General features: G+C 41.9%; 1 protein-coding gene across 1 annotated transcript in view; it reads left to right on the top strand.

The window, feature by feature from the left end:
* Csmd1 (CUB and Sushi multiple domains 1) overlaps positions 1-22,521 on the top strand; it is a 1,274,530-nt gene that overhangs the window by 944,127 nt on the left and 307,882 nt on the right. The window contains 6 exon segments of the mRNA XM_059244994.1: positions 4,555-4,737; positions 5,380-5,706; positions 7,079-7,273; positions 11,595-11,733; positions 14,615-14,802; positions 21,555-21,743. Coding sequence (XP_059100977.1) covers positions 4,555-4,737; positions 5,380-5,706; positions 7,079-7,273; positions 11,595-11,733; positions 14,615-14,802; positions 21,555-21,743 — 1,221 coding nt within the window.

The raw sequence follows: 22,521 nt of genomic DNA, 5'->3' as shown, positions 1-22,521 counted from the left end.
ATTCATTTTTAGCACAGTCTTTGTACTGGAATCCAGTGCTCATATGGCCTAGGAAAGATGAATTCTCAGGGAAAGGATAGATTCTGCTCACACCACCATGATGTGTGCACATAACAGTATTCACTCCCTTGGGTCCCCAGGGAAGGGGATAGACCATGGAAGCTCATCATGGTGTGGGTTTCCACGTTCCAGAGCCTGCTTCTCCTTTCACTTCCTGTGTGCTCACAGATCCCTCTGTTCTGAGTCAGGTTCTGAATTGCCCAGAGATTCCTTATTCTCTCATCTCAGCTGTGCTTTTCAGCGCTAGGCTGATGGTTCATTTGGATTGCACTAAAGAGTCCCTGACTGCCTGGGGCAGAGCATCTGCCCAGATCCCATCCTTATATGTGACTGTGCAGACTCTCCTCTCAGACAGGTGCAGAGGAGGAGAGAGGAGAAGAGCCTCTTTTCTTAACTGGAAAGAGTGGCTGCTCCCCAATGCAGGTCACCTCTCATTCTCAACCCCAGCCAACAGCAGAACGATTCAGCACCCAGGACAATCTTATAGGTTCTCCACCACTGGGTCCCTCTCAGTAACTCACAGTCGGATGAAGGAGGCATTTTTGCTTGTCTGGAAAAATCCCTTCCTCTTTAGGTTTTCATTTTAAATACAAAGAATCAGAAACTCCTGGTGTGAGACTAGATAGTTGGAGTTAATGAGGAAAGCAAGTGGAATGGGCCCCATAAGGGACACTTCACTCATGAACAAGGGAAGACAAGACAGAGAAACCGAGTTGTGGCATGGTAGCTTCCCAGGCCAGGCATCTCTGGATCCCACACCTGCCCCACTAACCGGGCTGCTAGGTGTGTTAAACACAAGTACCTTGAGGGCAGGGCCTGGTCTATGGGCTCAGATCCTATACCCTGAAACCTTAACAAATACTACCGCAAAATGTTCGTCAGTAGGCTGGAGAGATGGCTTAGTGTTGCACTGTGTACTACGCTTGTAGAAGACGTGACTCTGGTTCCCAATACTCATGGCAGGAGCTTCACCACCTATAATTATAGTTCCAAGAGACTAGATGCCCTCTTCTGGCCTCCATATCCATTACACCTATGTGCATCACCATCTGCCCACTACATATATACAAATATAATATAATAAAAAATAAAATAAGTATAATAAAATTTTAAATTAATAGAATTTTCAAAAATGTGTGTCATAGTCTAGAACATTCTGCAAGGACTAGAACCTTGTTAGAGTAAAAGTGCAACTCACACATTAGCAAGACCATGGCTATGCCCGGCCAAGCTTCTCAGAGATCTTCATACATAGACAATGGCAGGTGGCAAGGGGAATGCTCGAAACAGAAAGGGTGTGGCTCTGCTGTCACTCTGAAAGCATATCTCTCAGTATTGTGAAAGGACAGGTTCACAGTGATGAGTTTCTCTGAGTATCTACATGCTCCTGGATTATTTCTAAAACCTTTGGAGACCTTCAGAAAAGAGCAGTCTACAAACCCCAGAGAGGAGGGGAAGGATGGAGGGGAGTAAAAAGGAATGGAGAGAGAAGGAGGAGGTGCATCTAGCTTCTGAGGAAATCTCCATTCTTAGGAAGAAGGACACCATGCACACAGAAGTGCCCAAGCACAGCACTTGTTCCAGTTCAATCTGAGCCAAATATGAGTGACAGCGATTTGGAACATGGTCCAGTTTCTGTGTATACCACTTCCCATTGTAAAAGCCATTTCCTGGATTTTTATAACCACAGAATGTTTTAAAAGTAACAAATCAATTAATGTGGGCAACTTATAGCAAAGCAGGGACTCTGGCAGAGGTTCTCGGTGCTGTGTGATGGTACTCCTGGCTCTGGGGTTGGTGAAATTTCATGCTTTGCAAGAGGATACATGCCAAAAATTTTAGCGAACAGTCCCAAGGATGTTAGGTCAGATACAGGGGTGGGTGGCAAGTGGCTGCTGAGGGCTTGAAAGACAGTGTGAGGGGAGTTTGGTTTTTCAGCTGTGGTACTCAGATTCCCCTCATCTTGAAGTTCTAGTCAGCCATTCAGATCACCAGTGCCAATTTTGGCTTTGGGGGAGACTTCAGATCACAAAGACACGTGCCATTTAGACAGAATGGAGGGGGAATGTTTGAGCAAGAAGGGTCTGTAATGTCCAGCTAACCCTTGTCACCTTTGACTGGGATGGGGATCTTTATATGGACAGGCCATAATGGTGGATTCTGACTCAGAAAACATGAGCAATACACACAGGTCAGCAAGTAGCTACTTGCAAGTGCCTGGTTTGAGACAGCTGGTGGACTCCTAAAGGGTCAACATGAAGGAAAAGGGATGCATCTAAACCAACGAGGTCCTGGTATGATCATGCTGAATGAAGAGCGTATGATAAGGAGCACAAGGTGGACACAGATGTCACCAAAATGGTCTTTCATCTAGCTGATGTAGGCTGAGAGGTGCTGAGGTCAGGGCAGGTACAGAGACTGTACAGCAGGATGGGTAGTCATAGATCTCACTGGTGAGCAGATTGACATGGATGCTGCATGCCCAGTGGTGTTGTATCAAAGTAATGATTGTGGCCTAGTTGATCGGGGGGTGTAAGTTTATTTGAGTAGCATTGTATTTTGTAGATCAAATCCTGTTAACCTACTAATTATCAGAGGTTATCATAACTTTGAATAGCATTTCTCAGAGGTTTGTCTTCTCAGTCCCCCTCGGCTACCCATTTTTGTGGTTCCTCTTATACGCTTTCCAGAATGCTGTCTGAGGGCACCATCTCATTTCTACAAACATATTGCTCTCTCCAGATTCCACCAAAGATCAGGAGAAATGGGAATTGCAAGGACAAACTCAGTTGTCAGTTCACTGTTTTGATTTATTTGTGTCTCAGAACTGTTATATCAGCTTTCAGAAATGCTCACCTACATTCAGGGAGTAGCGAACCCCATTGGTGTTTTATTATGTGAGTGTTTATAGGTACACTGTAAAGTATCAAATAAAAATAAAATTTAGTAGGAAGAATGTTAAGCCTGCAATATCTTATAGAAAAGATATTAAGATGCTCCTAAATAAATGCTTAAAATTTAGGAAAAAATCAGGTGAAAATTGAAAGTGGGGAATAATTTTAGCATAGCTAAAGGTGATTGTTAAAAAATATGTCAACAGATTATCATGGAGACCACAAGAGACTTGGGCACAGATATTTTCAGGAGACAGGAGAGCCATCTCAACAAACCAGAGAAGCTGCACTAGCCCATGGCTCTTCACTCTGTAATCACATTTCCAGGGAAGGATATGCTCATAGCATTTGTTTTCTCTAAGGACTTGAATCTTTTATTCAAGTGTGAATTATATTTCCAAGAGAACATATCAAAGCTGTCTCCAGCCCGTTACAATCCATTTGGATGGAGGCTTGATTCCGTCTGTGTAGAGAGAGGTTTGACACCATGTCTGTAGAAAGAGGTTTGTCTTCATCTCTGGAAGCAGAGGTTTGACGCTGTGTTAATCAGTGCATCCGGGTTCCTCTTCCTTTCTTTTGATTTCTTCAAATAATCTCATCAAGCAACAAAGATTCTCTCCTGAGTATGACACAGTCCTCAGGGTCACTAATTTGAGGCACCGTTGCAAGGTTCTGCATAAGGTAACAATGCAAACTGTACTCACCAAGTCGCCACAGAAGGAAGCTACAGATTGTGGTAGTTGAAGCTCCTTGGAATCTGCCTCAATGGTAGTTGCTAGACCTTGTTAACTATTTGCAGAGGGTGTGTCAGACATGGGTTCTTCCAGGGGGCAGCAGGCTTGCCTCTAGATAGGAGCCTTTGTGGTTTTGGCAGGAGAGACAGGCAGATATCCTCTGACACTTAGCATAAGAGGCTCATAGGCAGACATACCCTGGCCCTTAGCACAAAAGGCTCACAGGCAGACTTCCCTTGACCCTTAGTGCAAGGGCTCACAAGCAGTTGGCTCTCAAGACTATTTTGCAAATTAATAAATGGAGACTACCCTCCAGCTAATAGCTTCTGTATTGTCAACCTTTGAAATACTGTCTGTAAACTCTTAACAGGTCTGCTGTGTTCATACTCTTACTTCATTGCAGTGATGTTTTGAGGAAAGAGGTCCAAACTCATGTTTTCTTCTAAGATTGTAAGCAGGTTCACTCTGCACCAGCAGTTGTTTTACTATTCACTTAAGAGGAAGAATGTTCACATAGATTAGGCTGACTGAAGTATCCTGGTGGTCTTGAATGATCTTACTCGCCTTGATCATAGCCAGAAGCATAGATGAGAACTAAATTAATGGCTGTATTTTAGTCTGAGCAATGACAGATAGAAGGCTGGATATGTTGGAAGAAGGCATCTGTTGTCTGGAACATCTGCACAGTCATGTGCCCCTTTTATCCTAGATTTTATAGTAAAATACTAGAGGAATTGAGAGTCTCCTTGAAACTGTTTATACAATGTTTAGATGCCAAAGGAGACAGCTCTTTTCTTGGTGAATTTGTGCCATCCATCATGTTCTTTAAGAAGTATTCAGGGGCTTGTTTATTTCTCTCTCCTCAGAAATTGAGAAGGGAGGCTGTGGGGACCCTGGCATCCCAGCCTATGGCAAGCGGACTGGCAGCAGCTTTCTGCATGGAGACACGCTCACCTTTGAGTGCCAGGCGGCTTTTGAGCTGGTGGGAGAAAGAGTGATCACTTGCCAGAAGAACAACCAGTGGTCAGGCAACAAGCCAAGCTGTGTGTGTGAGTATCACCCTTGGGGGTCTGGCATCAGTTATGGAGGAAGGGGAGTGTGGCAGAGAGATAGCCTTGGTGGCAGCTCAGGGCTTCCTGTTTCCTCACCCTGCAAAAAACAGCTCATGCCTTGATCCTGTCTGCTAGGTAAAGAATAGCTGAGCCTTTTGTTTGAAAGGATGAGACATCTACCACCATCTCCATCAAGAACTCACAAGGACTTGGGCACCTTATGCAGCACCTGAATATGAGCTGATTGTATGAGCCAGGTGGCAGTAGACATTTAATATTCAGTTAGAGAGTCAACTGTACTGTTTCAGACATCACAATTTAGGTATCACATCCACAGGGAACTGGTTTCATTTATAAATAAACACAGCAACAACTTTGTTTAGATGAGTTGATAGAATTGTTTTCAGATACACTGATACTCAATTATCTATGGGTTCTAGCTATGCTCTCTAATTGAACATTTTTCTTACAGTTGTGAAGGAGAACACATTTTTCTTTCATCACATAGAGCTCAGAGTAGTTGGGCCATTGTGAGGCCCCAACAGTGGGATTGTCATTCCAAGTTCTCTGCAGTCGGGTTCATATGGCAGAGCTTTGGGTCTGTGTAAAACTGTATGAAATTATCTTCACGCCCCACAGTTTCGTGTTTCTTCAACTTCACGGCATCCTCTGGGATTATCCTCTCACCAAACTATCCTGAGGAATATGGCAACAACATGAACTGTGTCTGGTTGATTATATCTGAGCCCGGGAGCCGAATTCACCTCATCTTCAATGATTTTGACGTGGAGCCTCAGTTTGACTTCCTTGCTGTCAAAGATGATGGAATTTCTGACATCACGGTCCTTGGAACTTTCTCTGGCAATGAGGTGCCTGCGCAACTGGCCAGCAGTGGACACATAGTACGCCTGGAGTTTCAGTCGGATCACTCCACAACTGGCAGAGGGTTCAACATCACATACACCAGTGAGTGGGCCACACAAGTACCTCTTCATGCCCCACAGTGTTAACATGTACATGAACTAAGAGTTCAAGGCTGATACCTCAGGACTGTAAAGAAATATCCCAAGTAGCAAAATTATATATTATCCTGATATACAAAAAACGGATGGCTCTATGTGGGCTGTGCCTTAGACACCTAGAGTAGAGGTTGGAGCTTTCCACATAGCTTCTCTCTCTCTCTCTCTCTCTCTCTCTCTCTCTCTCTCTCTCTCTCTCTCTCTCTCTCTCCATCATCTACCTATTTATTACTCATTTCTCATGCAACCATCCATCCATGCTCTGTTATCTGTCTGTCCTTCCAGCCATCCATTACTGATTCATCTGTCCATGCATTTACCAATCCATCTGTCATTTCTCATTCATCCATTATTCATTATCCATCCATTCACTAATCCATCTATTTATTCATTGATCCATCCATCTATCCTTCCATCCACCCACTCTACATCCATTCATCTATCTACCCATGTGTCCATCTATCTCTTCTCATATCCATACATCCATACATCCTTTATTACCTATGGGTCCTTCATCACCCATCCAAACATCCATCCATTCTTTATTAACCATTCATCCTTCATTATCCATCAATCCATTTACCCTTTTACCCATTTGTTTATTCATCATTCATTGTTTCTAACTGCCCTTCAACCCATCCATCCTTCCATTCATCAAGCAATATATTTACCTATAAATGCATGCTCTGCAGAACAATACATTGTGGTAAAAACACATTGGTGTATCAGATATCAAGCACTAGGGATAAGAATAATGGTACCTGGAGATACTACATGAATATTTATTTGGCAATTAAATTCCCTTTGCTTCAGTTTTTTTGGAAAACATTTGAAATTATGAAAGTAAGTGTGAGATAATGCTGAACTATTCATTGTTTAGAATTTAGCCATATTTATCTTTATCAGTGTTTTAGTAACTGTGGGATATAAGCTTAATATTTCTCATGTTGTAAACAAAAATAGACAGGTCTAGATCATAAGATTTCTCTTATGCCTCACATCACATGGTTAGGCTAAGAGCAGAGCTCTAACAGGTCAGAGTTCTCCTGAACTCCCTGCTTTCCACCTGTGCTGTGTTCTTTCTGTTCTACCAGCAACATGCTATGGAGATGACAGGCACAGGGCTTCATCACTTTCCATCTCCCTCTTCCTCTCCGCGCTTACACTGATATCCAATTGGCTTGATAGATTTATCTATTAATAATGGATATGGAATTTTGTTACATCATTGTTTTATAAATATGATGTTTCCTTTTCCAGGACATGTAATTAGTATTTAAACATCTTTATTTTACTGACTTTTCTCTCTCACGCTTCAGCGTTTGGTCAGAATGAGTGCCATGACCCTGGGATCCCTGTGAATGGACGGCGTTTTGGAGACAGGTTTCTGCTGGGAAGCTCTGTGTCCTTCCATTGTGATGATGGCTTTGTGAAGACCCAGGGTTCTGAGTCCATCACCTGCATCCTGCAAGATGGGAATGTGGTCTGGAGCTCTACTGTCCCTCGCTGTGAAGGTGAGCCTGTAACCCAGCCCTTCGGAAGGATAGCAAACAGACTCTGTCGCTTTCCCAGGCTTCCTTAAGAAAGACTCACAGAGGTGGTTCAAATGTGGGACTCCTTTCATCTGTGTCTGTAAGCTGGACATCTAAGACCAAGGCTTTACTCAGGCTGGTAACTCTGAGAGGGAATTCAAAAGCAAAATCAATATGAGATGATGATCAAAGGTTTAAAAAGTGTTAATGAGATAGATTATTTACAAGGCTGTGGGGGAAACCCTGGTGTCTCCTGGCTGTGCCATCAAGAATAGTTGATGACAGCATCCCAGAGTAAATTTATGCTGAGCCCTACAAATCCTTTTGTCTTTTGAGCCGTGACCTGTATTTTCAGAATAATAGAACAATACCACCAAATAATCTATCAACAATAAATGGTGCTGCCAATGAATGTTATTGGTACAACTGTCAGAGCAAAGACTTAGGAACAAGAAAAGCTCAACCACGAGGTTTGTTTGGGTAATTAGGTTGTATCCAAATGCCAGGGCTCACCCACCACTGCAAACTTTGCAAGATCAAAATAACATTACTGAAATCTTACCATGTGAAAGAACGGATGTCACAAAACTATGGGTGCTAAGAAAACCATTTAAAACATAGCTGTGCCCCTTAAAATACCACCTGAACGTATAATTCAAATGAGTCATGGTGTACCATGGCTGAAACATTTGAATAAGTAGTAGCTTACATTAACAGAATGCTAAAAGGTATTAAGAGCTATTTATTACTTAATGTTATAAGTAAATATTTCCCCTGATCTCTGTTTCTCCTGTTTTTCTAATGTGAATACGTGTTTCTTTTTAATAAGTAAATAGAAAGTATTATGTAAATTGAGGATTGTTGTCCTATCCAAATCCATCACCTGCACCCTACAAGGCAGAAACAAGCATGGCATATTGTCACCAGACCTGTGACCTGCAGGAGGTCTAAGCTGATCTTGACTCAGTGTGAAGATTAATCTCTGAAGAGCAGCCAAAAGCACAGTGGCCTCGTCCTGCCCTAGTCCCACCTCCATAGTTGTTCATTAATATTTTAGGGGGTGTGTCTAGTTGGGGTGGACTTACTCTGCCCTAGTCCCACCTCCATAGTTGTTGCTTTATAAATAAAAAGTATTGAGAATTTTATCTATGCATGTAATACATTTTTGTCAAGTCCACTTCTTATTCCCTCCCCTACAATTCTATCTACCACCTACCACTTTTCCCTCCCAATTTCATGTGCCCCTTTTCTGAAACCCACCAAGTTCGTGGCCTGTGTGTGCACATGTACAGGGCCATGCACTGGAGCATGGGTAGACTCAGGGGCAGAATGTGTCTAACCAGGTCCTGTTCTTTGCCTTTGGGGGCTGTGGTGAAATGTAGAACAGTGTTCTAGTTGCTTCCATAAATTGTCTACCACTTTGGTGAGCTATGGATATGACCTATGAGTATAAATGAACAACACTAAAGAACAGAACTCAAAACAAAATTCACCAGAATAAAAGAACTTTGATTTATCAAACACATATCATGTAACTTTTGAATGTCACATTTTATAAAATGTTGGGACACTTTTTAGTCCTCCATAAGCATGGACTGTGGGTTGATGACATGGGCAATCCGGTTTGCAGACACTGTTCCAGCCAAGCATTTCTGTTGACTTTGAAGCATGAGTGATTTATTGAGAAGGATGTTTAAGATAACAAGGCTCTAGCCTCTGCTCTTGTATGCCCACAATTATCCTTGTGCCTCCGTGGGCAATAGACTGTGTAGGAATACATTGTAAGCTGCTAGGTGAGCATTTGCCTGAGAGGACAAGGAGAGTAAATGGGCCGCATCAAGGCAGGGATAAGAAGCCTGGGAAAAGGGGAAACTGTCAATTATATTAAAAGTTGGCAAAGAACTCTTCCTCCTTTAGGAGGAGTCAGGCCTAACCCCATGAAATGGAATGCACACTCTATCTGAGTTTGTTTAACAAAGCAAATTTTAGAGAGAGGAATGGTGATAGGTGAGAGAGGCTGGAGGTTTCCCTACTCAAGGAAACCCAAGTAGTGACTGCAAATGAGCCTCTGGCAGAGCAGGTAGATACTCTGATAACAGCTGAAGAGAGTCCCCAATTGATGCATCTGCTGAAAGGTAATAAAGTCCAGCTTTCAGATAGGAAGCAGACCAGGAAGGAAGAAAAGGCAAGCAGGAGGAAATGAGCAAGAACAGAAAGAGAGGGATAAGAAGAATCCCATGCCCCTTACAGGATGTGGACTGTCTCATGCCTTACAGAATATGCAGCCTCTTGTGCCCCTTACAGAAGGTGCTGTGCAAGCAGTGTCAAGCCCCTTACAAAACAGTTCTGTACAAAGAATCCCAGGGTCTCATAGAACACGCCTGTTCCTTGTATTTTTCCAGGATTGACTCTTTAAATAACCCACATTGTTAGCTACAAAACAAAGATAAACAAATTAAAATCAATGTAAGCCACAGGGCTTTCCATATTGGAATTAAAGTACCATGAATAACAATAAGAAGAAAATATGTAAAGATGGAAAGGTGCCCTCTAATTAATTATGAATGAAAGAGAAATTTGAACCCCAAGTCCCAGCCCACCTAGAATGACGCACAGTGTAAATCTTCCCGTCAGGAAGAATGCAAAGCACATATACAGATGTGAGGCCAGACACCCAGATGTGGGGGAGCACACCCAGATGTGAGACTGTACATTAAGAAGTAAAGAATACCTGAATGTAAGAAAATACATGCAGATATGAAAGGGAGTATTTAGACTTCAGAAAGCACACCTAGATTTGAGGGAGCATGTCCAAATGTGAAGGCTATGCCCAGATTTGAGGAGACATACTCAGATGTGAGAGAGCACAGCCAGATGTGAGGCTGTACGTTAAGAAGTGAAGAATACCTGTATGTAAGAAAATACATACAGATATGAATGTGAATACTCAGACTTCAGAAAGCACACCCAGATGTGAGGGAGCACACCCAGATTTGAGGGAGAACACCCAGATTTGAGGCAGCACACCTAAGCCCATGCTCAAAGTGTAATATTTTTGGGCATCCAAAGAAGGACAGAAAGATAACAATCTAGAAACTGACTAATAATTCAAAAGAAAGACAAAAACAATGAGAGGGTTAAGTTAATAATAGCCAACATTAAAAAGTAATTCAAGGTAAGTGCAGTCCCTTGTTGGGGTCACCAATGGAGAAGCCCCAGCGGTTCCGATGAAAACACTAGCATAGGAGATATAACAGTGACAGGTTCACAAGAGACAAATGTCACTGTAGTGACAATACAACTTCAGGCAGATAGAGTCTCAAACCATTCTGGCACATTCCTGGATGCCACGACCATCACTGTTATAAACTATGTAGCTTCTAGCTAAGCAGATCTCTCTCTGTATTAGTTAAGCCTCTCCTCTGTATCCTTCTCTGTGGCTGAGTGATTTGTGAAAGGTTTTCTGGGGAAAATAACTGTCCACAGCGAAACATGAACTCTAGGACAATAAAGTTAAAAATAAAGCTAAATAATAAATTTAAAGTATTTATGAAATCAATGACTTTTCCAGCAAAATCATAAACTATCAATAAGGACCCAAACAAAAAGTGGGATAGGTAAATAAATTACCCAAGATATTATTGTACTAAATATTAATATATTATCTAAAATTAGATATTAAAATATTATCTAAGCACTCTTTCAGTCCATAAAGATTTCTAATCTTAGTGTGTATTTTTTCAATGTCCTTTTCTCTGTACTAACAGGTCATTTTGTCACAAAAGGCCTGGAAAGAAGCAGCACTTTGCTTCATGAATTTGACAGCCCTGGTTGTATTTTATAACAACTGTATGTCATCTGTGAGTAATTAACACAATGAGTGCACATCCTGGCGTGAATTGACAGAGTAGCTCACCATCTCAGAACATTCAGTTTCAGACTTGAGATGATCAAAAGTAAATAAGCAGATACTTGTGTGAGAAGTGGATAAATGGTTGCACGCGCCTCAGCAGGGTGTAGGTGATTTCCCTGTACATCCACTTAACACAGATATCTCACATATATCTGGAGTATTATAGTATGAAAACCTTGCTGAGTCTGATGATACAGTCTAGAAAGAAGGTGGGATATACCTGTTGGCTTCATCCTGTAAGGTTTCCTGAAGAATGGTTTGGTTTGATGTAAACATTGATGCCATGAATGACTGATTGACTACACAGTGCCTACCTCTAGTGCGAGGCTGCTGTGGTGTGCTTTCCTAGACTTGATTTTTTTCTTGACAGATTTGTGTGTCCTCTTCCAGCTCCATGTGGTGGGCACCTGACAGCTTCTAGTGGGGTCATCTTACCTCCAGGATGGCCGGGATATTACAAAGATTCTTTAAATTGTGAATGGATCATTGAAGCAAAGCCAGGACATTCCATCAAAATAACATTTGACAGGTGAGATCAAACCCTTTCCCACTGCTCTGGCACCTGGAGTTACAGCTACACTTCCTGTGTTAAGTCAATAGAGCTTAAAACATGAACATCCTCAGGCCCCAAGGAAGATCATGGACCAAGGGCAAGGGGCTGACACACCCATGCTGTCTGTTCTCATGGTCCTGCTATCCCATGGGCACAATGAGGTGTCAGCTCTGGGCTGCAGATGGGGAGGCACACTGGATGGTCATTGTCCAGGACCTACCCTGAGTATGGATTTGGGACCTGGAATTGGGAGAATTCGATTTGCTATGTGATATTCCCTGGAAGCAGCTCCCCATCCTGCTGGAACCTTCTGTACCCTCCATGATGGCCCAGAAAAGACTTCTCCAGTTCTGGGGAGACTGCTAGCACCTGAAGGCAGCCAAAGCTTGCAGAGCCAGCAGCAGGATTAGTGCGGTAGATGAAGAGCCTCTCCAGTGCCTGGGAGCCACTGTGACTGGGACACAGTCTGACTTAGTGATATGAACACATGTTTAATAATCTGTGAAAGTGAGGATACTGTTTAGTCTCTAGCATGAGGTGCTCTGCCATTGTTCTCAACATTGAAATCAATTTTATGTCCGAAAACTATTTTTTTTTTGCACAAAAACCTTGTACTTGAATAAGGCAGTACCTTTGGTTAACACTACAGGTTCAATCTCTGAATGATGTGACAAGACTGTGCTCTGAGTTGCAATATTCCTAACGTGTTGTCTCAAGATGTGTGACATTTTCTCCCTTGTTTTCCAACAATTCAAAAAATCAGGACTAGGGACTTTTAAAGAGGTAGTGAAACAATCATTACTAGGTATTTTTCATTTATAATTATCCATACCTCTGTTGGATGACCTTACTTTTTAGTAGAATAATCCTTCCAAACAATGAAATATGCTCAGCATCTGTTAGTGAATGACCATGCCAAATAACATTAATCATTAAAAAATAACTGAAGAGTTCAATATAGGAAATTTGATTTCCTACTGATTCTTATACTTTCTGGAATTGGGGGAAAACTGAATGAAACACCACATGATCCCAGAAACAGGTCAGATTTATATCACTTAGTAAAAGTATTAATTTCATGGTCCCAATTGACTGTCTAGTTTCTGTTGCTTGAAGGAAGATTCATGCTATATTTTCCATCGTGTGATTATTTCAGTATTGATTTGGTATAATATTTGAGTAAGTTCTATTTGAGTAGCTAATATTCCTGTAAATTTTAGACATTCAGCCTAGATGCAGTCAGAACTTAGCTCTTCAAAGATGAACTGCATAGCACAGTTTTAGTTTGTTCTTGATTCAAAGCTGATAGTGGATCTGTGCAAATGAGGTTTGGATTCTCCACAGATGGTTTGGCCATGCAAAGCTGCCAGACTGCCAAGTCATGATAAGCATTGAGAGTTTACAGTTTTCAATGTGTGTTTTTATCAGTCTTCACTGCCCTAGCTAAAAACAATGTGCAAGTTTTTCTATGAATATTCAGGATCCAAATGTAAGATTCTATGCTTCTGCAGACTTCTGAAATTTGAACTCAAATATTTGATAAATCACAGCACCTTTAGAACAGGTGTTAAAAGTAATAAAGTCGAAGCTGGCTCCACCAGGCCCGAGTCCACCAGCCTTAGATCCTGTTCTGATCTCGCCATCTCAGACACATTATTTGCATTGCTCTGTATAGAACAGAGTGCAAAGGGTAGACTAGTTTGCTTGGAAAACATACCATCACTGTGCCTCTACAGAGGAACATCCACATTGATGATGGACATGGCAGTCTTGTTAAATAAGATTCAGCATCTTTTTGCTGTTGTGGAGATGTGCAAATAAACTGAGCTAGCTCCCTGGCTAGCTTCTCTTCCTAGCAATAGTCTGAACCCAGCAGGGGAATGGTGGCCTGGCTTCAGAGACACATTTGGCTCAGTTACTGAGTGAGTCAGAGGCATGAAATTCTGAGACGCTCCCTCAGAGCCAAAAGAGGCATTTGGAATCTGAGTTAGCTTTGGAGGACAAGATGGGCCTGTTTAGGAAATTATCTCAGTGCCCAGAATGGCGCCATCATTGCACCAATGGGACCTGGATGCCTCAGCTTTATATAAATATAATTGTAGGCTGGATTCACTGGAAGAACAAGCAGAGATAAAAACTATCTGGAAGCCGTTCTGACTTTCCCAAATCGTTGTGGTATCACTGAGTTTCTAAGTAGCAGCTTGCTCAGTGTTGGTCCCTCAAGAGTTGGTGTGAATAAAAAAAGCACAGTGTGGTTTTTAGGAAAGATATTTAAATACCATGTGCTGTGAAGTCCCTCTTTCCTTAAGGGAGCATTCCTCTTCAGTATGTCTATTTCAAGGTATCTACAATATGTTACACAGAGAATTGGAATAATAGTGTAAAGTTCACAATCAATGATTGTTTCACTACTGAATGTTGTATCTACACATCATCTGTCCCTCTTCATCTGTCACCTACTTGTCTATCTATAAAATTACATCAAATTACATGACTAGCATCTAATATATGTAATGTATATAAATACATATTATATATAATCTGTTTTTCATTTATCATCTATCTAACATCTGTCCATCATCATTTATCTGTCTTTAGCATCTATTTATCTAAAGGAACTTTAGATAACTCACAATAGTTTTCCTTCAGTGGTAGATAATGACCTTCTTTATAGCCTGTTTTACAGAGAATTAAATATGATAGAGCATTTACAATGTACTGTCTTTTCCCCACAAACAATACAAAATGCACATATATAATATATATTTCAATCGCCACATTCACTTGAAGTTTTCACTAGGAGTGACACAGTTGGACAGGTGTGCAAGCTGACGTGACCCTACATGGCTTTCCTCAGGTTCCAGACAGAAGTCAATTATGATACTCTGGAAGTACGGGATGGGCCAGCCAGTTCATCCCCACTGATTGGAGAGTACCATGGCACCCAGGCACCGCAGTTCCTCATCAGCACAGGCAACTACATGTACCTGCTCTTCACCACGGACAGCAGCCGGGCTAGTGTTGGCTTCCTCATCCACTATGAAAGTAAGTGGCCCCTGGCTAGCTCCCGGGGCAATACACTATATCCCAGGTGATTGACGTACCTGTGTATGTCTTCAAGTGTGAAGATAAATGGGCGGATTCCCTGGACAACTGACTGTCAAGCAGTTTCAAGAAGTCTCCTACAGAGTGTTTTGGACGATGGGAGATTGCTTTAGGCTCCTTAATAAACATCAATTGCCTATTACAAAGTAAAATGATATAATCATTAAATGATAAATTGTATTTTTTAGTGCAAAATGAATTAATATATTCTATTATAGTACTATTTTATTATATTATTATATTACACACACATACACCCTCATGTCTTATATAATACACATTATATATACATATATAGAGAGCATTTTACTGAAGCTGTTTCCTGAGTACTGAGTGGGGTCAGTTGCCAGGGTACTGTGCAGAACACCCTGGTCTGTGAGATCACGTGAATGGGTTTTCCAGGGTGGCGAACATTAGATCAGAGGTGGGAAGGAATTAAAACCCAGCTGTGCTTAGTGAATGCCAAGTGATTGCTGAGAACAGTTAACAGTTGGTAGGCCGTGATGGATGCAGTGCGTTCAGCAGGCCGGGCTCAGTTTTCTTTCCAGTTTGGCTCTGAGTTTCAGCTTCTGAAGTCATAAAGTGAAGCTGTATCATTTTATAGCCATATTTATATGAATATACTTGGGGACCAATGGAGGGGGGCTTCCCCATAGAACTGTGTTTTTAACAAGAGTCAACCGAAAACAGAACAGAAGAAAGCTGCTGCCGAGTGCCTTAACAAGACAGCAGAGCTAAGAGGGAGACTGACCTGGCTTGCTGCAGCCCCAAAAGAACCATGGTCCTATTGGGCAGGATATTTAAGGACATTCCTATTGTGAGCCTTTTCCAAAACATAAAATGCTTACATTTTAATGACAGCTATGTATTGCATATACACACAATTTTATAAATGCATGGATGGGACAGATGCATCTTCTTTCATCTATTCCGAACTCCCTTCTTCTTCCATCACGGACTCTGCTAACCTCTGCCCAGAACCTCTGCTCGCCAGCCACAGTGGTATTCAGAAATCATTTCCCTGTGTTTTACACATATAAACATTTGTTCCTGTAAGGTTATAAACATGTTCATGTAAGGTTATTTTTATTAAAAATGAATAATAATAAGTTTCAACTCTGCTACTAAAAGATTGACAACTAATGAAAAACAGGTTAATTTCAAACTTATTAAAACTTAATTGTGATATATATATACATATACATATACATATCATATCCTATATATGACATTTATTTCAAAGTAACACTTTTTAAAGATTAAGAGTTAGGACTGAAGAGCTGGCTCAGCAGTTAAGAGCACTTGCTGCTCTTGCGGAGGACTGAAGTTCAGTTCTCAGCTCCCACATCTGGCAGTTTACAACTGTCAGTAACTCTAGCTACAGAGAATCTGAAACACTCTTCTGAACTCTTCAGGTACCCTCCACATATGGCAAATATCCACACACACATAATACATTAACTTATGTTCATACATCTACATACATAAAAACAAATCCTAAAAAAAATACATTTAAGAGATCAGAAGTTTGCCATCTCATTTCTTCTTGGGATTTATATATATATCTTCTTGGAGGGAAGGTGTGCATGTAGACACCACAGTTACCCCAGTCTGTGATGCACCAAGTACTCCTGTCCCTGTTGTTCCCTCCTGCCCCTGCTTGGAGTGGAGAGACTTGACCTGTAGGAAACAAAAGCAATCTTTGGGGACCCTGGCAGGTACAGATGGCAACATTTCTTCCTTCTGTCCCCACTTTTTGTGTTCCAAAGACTGCACTTGGGAAACATTTTCCTGAAGTAAGATTGGAAGTGGAGTTCATCTGGTCACCTGAGTAACTGAAATTCAAGATGTCGTTCTTATTCTCCATGGGGAAAATAGACAGAAAGTGTGCCCATAAGTTTCTGTTCCACTTCTTACTCTCATTAAAACATTGCACATGGTGTCACTATTAGTGAGTTGGTGGTTGCCACACTATCTTCATTGGTACACAGACAGTTGGCTCTTTTTTAATTTGCCATAGGCTTACAAATATGGCATGGCCTTAATGAGGCCTCTAAGACATAGATCTGCCCACAGTGTTTTGTTTTGTTTTCCTTCTTTGTTTCAGCAGAAAAGAGAAATAAAACTGTCTTCATTATGATGTATTTGTAGCCAGGAGATTTGTGTGAATATCTAAAGTCCTGGTGCTTAGAAATCTAGAACCTTCCTTCCTGTTTTATTGACAAGCTGGAGATGGACCTGTGCTGTAGAAGAGAGGTCTCTATTTAGATGTTCTAAAATATGCATCTGGATATCAATACTGTGCACTAGGAACCCTTCTAGAAGTACTCCACATTCTTTGTGTAGTCCTCTGTGCTGGAGCACTAATGCTTTATGGGGAGGGGGGCGGAGCGTGTCCTCAGTAAGTAGGATGGCACACTAAACTGGGGTGTTGCCACCTCTAATCATTTGTCCCAACTGAGTACAGAAAGAGACTAAGGGGGAGGAAGCCAAAGAAGTGGATAAGCATAAGAAAAGCAAACAAAGCCCGAAATCAACTGCCTGAAGCTCAGTTACCTGCAGAGTCCTCAGAGAAAGCAGGTGGTCTGGGCCAGTGCAGATGCTGTAGCTACTACGTCCCTGGGACACAGAGAACTAAGTGTTCTCTGAGAGCCCTGAGTCTATCCCAGAACCACCCTGACCTGCAGGTGTCTGGAGGAACAGTTTGTTTCCAGCATGCCCTGATGTCCTCAGACCAGTTCTTGGCATGGTGACTCACTAAATGCCTCTTCCTACTTACTCTCCCTGCCCAGAAGTTCTGCTTCTACCTCTTTTCTCACTATTAGCCATTCAGCTTTTTATTAGACCAACCACATGCCTTAGATGGACAAGATAAAACAGTAATACATCTTTACATAATTAAACAAATGCAACACATCTTTACATAGTTAAACAAATATTAAGCAACATAAACAAATGCAACACATCTTCACACAGTTAAACAAGTGCATCTTTGCACGGTTAAACAAATGCAGAACATCTTTACATAGTTACACAAATATTCTGTCACACGAACACACGATAGCTTGTGTACTAACACACACACACACACACACACACACACACACACACACACACACACACATACATACAGTCAAAGGCAGGAGAGCCAAGGCAAGTCATACCTGCTTCTCAGTGCACAGTTGACAGGTATGTCTGCTGAAGCCCTTGGTGGACTCCTTCCTCTGCAGTAAAAACTCCCTGTGGAACTTGAACCCTTCAGGTGACTATGCCAGTGTGACTGTGATGCTCAAGTCAACACACTCTTCCAACACTTGGCTTTCATGAAGATTGACAGCTGACGGCAAGACTCACATCAAAACATTTGGGAATGTGAACAACACACAGTGATTGTGAAAACAAGCCCACCATTTCACTGTCACCTGTTCCCAGAGGCCATGTGTTGAAAGGAAGTGTTTGCATTGTATTTAGGTCAAATAGCAGCACGTGTATGCTTCATCTGAGAAACAGAACAGCATCGAAATGCATCCCTCCTTGCGAAAGCCATCTATTGATCTGTCTTTTCCCTGTGATGGGAGGCTAAGGCTGGGGCAGGTGAGGGGCAGCTATGACAGTGGACACTGATGTGTATGCCCTCCCTGGAAGCCTGATTAGCACTAATCTCAGCCCATTCTAACAGGCCTGGCTTTATTGTATGACTTGCCTTAGCTCTTCTGCCTTTGAGTGTATGCGTGTGCGTGTGTATGTGTGTGTGTGTGTGTGTGTGTGTGTGTGTGTGTGTGTGTGTGTGTGTGTGCTGTGAGTTAGTACACAAGCTACAATGTATGCAGTCCTGCGCTTTCCCACTTCTGGATTTTGTAGGAATTCTTGGACCAGCCCTGCTTTAGGCTAATTAATGACTAAATTCATGACTGTAATTCTACCCCCCCACACACACACACCACATTTAAAACACAGTATTTGCACATCTCTTAGCTCACATCTGTACTATTGGCTTTTTTTGTTTTTGTTTTTAAAAAAACAAGCTAATTTGTGTATGACCACCCATTATGACTTCTGAGGTGTCTCTAGACATACTTTTGAAGAACAACCAACACAAAGTTCTGTTTTGCTTCCCTCTAACATTTTTCTATTTTTGAAGCAAATTTTATATGAGACCGGGTTTGTTATAACTTATGGCTTCCACTGTAAACATTCCTCACAAGCACAAGGCTTTGTGTCATATGAAGCATCATCCTGTGGCTGCTTTCACCTCAGCCATGGGGAGCATGTTGTTCAGGTGAGGAGTGTCAAGACTGTTTCCATAGAAAATGGATGTGTGAGGGGTTGGGGATTTAGCTCAGTGGTAGAGCACTTGCCTAGCAAGTGCAAGACCTTGGGTTTGGTCCTCAGCTCTGAAAAAAAAAAAAAACAAGAAAATGGATGTGTGTATGGTGAGAAAGACAAGAGAGAGAGAGAGAGAGAGAGAGAGAGAGAGAGAGAGAGAGAGAGAGAGAGAACAGAAAGAGTGAAGAGGAGAGGAGAAGGAAAGACAATGGGGAGAGGAGAGACTGAGAGAGAGAAGAGGGGAGGAGAAATGAAGAGGAAAGGAATGGAGAGAAGGCTGAGGAGAAAAGAGGGATGGGAAAAGAGAGAGAAGTGAGAAGATGAAGGAAGAGGAAGAGAAAGGAAAAGAAGGAAGAAAAGAGGAGAGAAGAGAAAGGAGAAAGGAGTTAGAAAGGGAGTAGATGGGAGGGGAAAGGAGAAAGAGAGCAGGGAGGGAGGGGAGAAGAAAGGCATCAAGACAAGGGTAGAATTCTATAGACCAGTGTTCACCCTTGGTAACCCCTGCCACACAGTACCTGCTACATGGCATCCAGTGTTACTGTGCCTTGCATCTGTGGGAATCCTGATCCTTTGTTTTTAAGGACTTAGAAGGACTATTGAAGGACAATAATTATTGGTAAAAGTAATGCAATTCTTTTCAATGTGCTTTTTGTCCTCTCACAGTTCAGCCACCTCCACCTTTTGAAATTGTGACTATGAAAGTCCATGTTGGATTTTATGTTCTGCTGATCCCTGGGAGGCTTAGGTCAGAGCCCCGTGGTTTCTAGATTCCTCCAACCTCTGTAAGCTCATGGAGTTCCCAGCCTGCCCTGGACTTGTTCATTTGTTTATAGTTGTTAACTCCAAGAGCTCTCTGAGAGTGAGGACACCCCATTCCTCCTGTGACAGGGAAAACACAAGGATGAACTTGGAAGAGATCCAGAGTACAGTGTGCTTCAGCAAAGGACATGGAGGCCTGAGAATTTCCTCCAGGTGGTAGTGTTTACATGGGCATGGTTGAAGGTCCTGATGCTGGAGAACTCCTACTGTGAACAGTAGCATGGTCCAGATGCTAGGAAACTTCTACTATGGATAGCAGGATGGTCCTGATGCTAGGAACTCCTACTGTGGATAATCCTGATGAAATACCCAGAGTATATAAGCAGGATGATTCCCATGGTCAGAAAATGTTCACCATAGATAACCAGGATGGTGTTGGCCCTCAGGAAACTCCCACTGTGGGACGATGCTTACATTTAAGAAACACCCAGGGAGGATAACCAGGATGGCTCGACCCCCATGAAACATCCACCAAGGATATTAGAATGCTGCTGAGTCTCGGGAAAGGCCCAGGACTTACATGCTGTCTTTCATCAGCCAGCTTTCTGTGGCCTGGCAGTTCTACCACTTCTTGGGTCACAGACTCCTGTACTACTAGGGACATTTTATTATTGTTTTAAAAGTCACCCTGGATTTTATAAATCACATGTTTGACCTCAGCACGGGAAACCTACCCACAAGTCACCTCACTCTACTAAAGTGCAAATGCTCAGACCCAGCATCCAGGAGGTCACTGTTGGGGCCAGGAAAGTCTGATTGCCAAAACATGACATTTGATGAGCAGCCTCAGATCAAAGTCCACGTCTGAGCTTACTGCCAGAAGAATACACTGTAAAGGAGTTTTCCTTTCTCCAATCACACAAACATCATGATGACATTCACTTCCCTGATTCTCGTGTTCTTGAACAGATGATTCTAGAAAAGAGAAATATAAAGCACTTCATGATGAAGTGACCCAGTTCCTTTTATATACCAGCTTATCTTGCAGCACAGGCAAATGGCAGATGGTACACAGATTTTAAACTGTAGATTTATAGACGTCGTTTTAGAAAACCAACTGTTAGGCAATTTTAAATCACATTCCATGTGTGTGCTTGCCTGTACATGTGCATGGATAAGAACAGTGCAGCTGCCGAAACCTAACTGGAATGCAAAATATAAAAGGAAGGAGAGAGGGCAAAGAGAAGAGGTGGAATGAAATCTGGTTTAATGTTCCCTTAACAGTCCATTGATTTTCCAAGGAACAAAGGTAAAATTCAGAGAGGTCAATGAATTCTTCAAGGTTTCACCATTTCTCTATGACCTGGAGAGGAGCACATCAAGATGACTGTTTTTAATTTGAAAAACAAGGTCAAATATTTGGAGACATTGCTTTTCACATTAATGGACTCTTGGATATTCAACAATCAATTTAGTAATGGAGAGTTCTCTTGGATAATTCTCTGGATCTGTGCCTATGTGGGAACATATTATAGCTTATAATTTAATGGATTTTTTTCAATTACCAAGAAAAGCCCTTTGGTCACATTTTTTTTCTGTATATACAGGTGTAACTCTGGAATCAGACTCCTGCCTGGACCCAGGCATCCCTGTAAATGGACATCGGCATGGTAGTAACTTTGGTATCAGGTCTACAGTGACCTTCAGCTGTGATCCCGGATATACACTAAGTGACGATGAGCCTCTCGTCTGTGAGAAGAACCATCAGTGGAACCATGCCCTGCCCAGCTGTGATGGTAGGTGGAGCTCATGCAGACAGGGCTAAGCTAGTGCACCTGTGGACATGCCAACACGTTGGCCAGTATGCACAGGGCTTGGCATGATACATGGTCATTGAAGAGTGGGTTCCCTTTACAAACTGTATTCTTTAAGCATAGCACATTTGAAGGTTGTTCAGTATTTATCTACTAGCTGGGATGATGCATTACAAATACTGAAAATTTGTGATCTCTCCTTTGGCATGGCCTCTGAACCCTGAGACTTAGAGAGCTCAATTACACATGTATTTTTGTACTAGTGTTTATAGGAGGCCTGGGGGATATTGTGATCCAGTTAATCAAGTATCATTTTCTTCTGACTCAGGTAACCCAGATCCACATAGTAGTTTCCTCAAAGCTGGCACATTTGTCCCAGTGACCTCTGACCTCTTCCAGAATACTTCGTCTGGGCCACTAGGCTCCTGATCCAGTCGTGGACATACAGACAGAGGATGAGATTTTTGATTACTGTGAATCACTGTGTCTCTCTCAGTTTTACACTAAAAATTAGGTGGGATGTGTTACTTGTGATCATTTGGAAAACACTTTTGGCATGTTCTCTTTAGTCATGAATATACATCCATTATAACACTGTTTCTTTAGAAAAGTATATAGGTATATGGAAAAAAAATACTTAAGTGGGAGTTATATATACACATAATTTCCACTTTTATTCCTTTTCCCAAACTGTGGGTATTTCTTTTAAAATGTTATATGGGTAATAAGCACCTTAGTTTCCTCAAAATAATAGATGCAA

The sequence above is a fragment of the Peromyscus eremicus genome, chromosome 17 (assembly GCF_949786415.1).
Source record: "Peromyscus eremicus chromosome 17, PerEre_H2_v1, whole genome shotgun sequence".
Lineage (NCBI taxonomy): Eukaryota > Metazoa > Chordata > Mammalia > Rodentia > Cricetidae > Peromyscus > Peromyscus eremicus.
The sequence above is the reverse complement of the archived record's forward strand: the minus strand, read 5'-3'. Positions and strand labels throughout refer to the sequence as shown.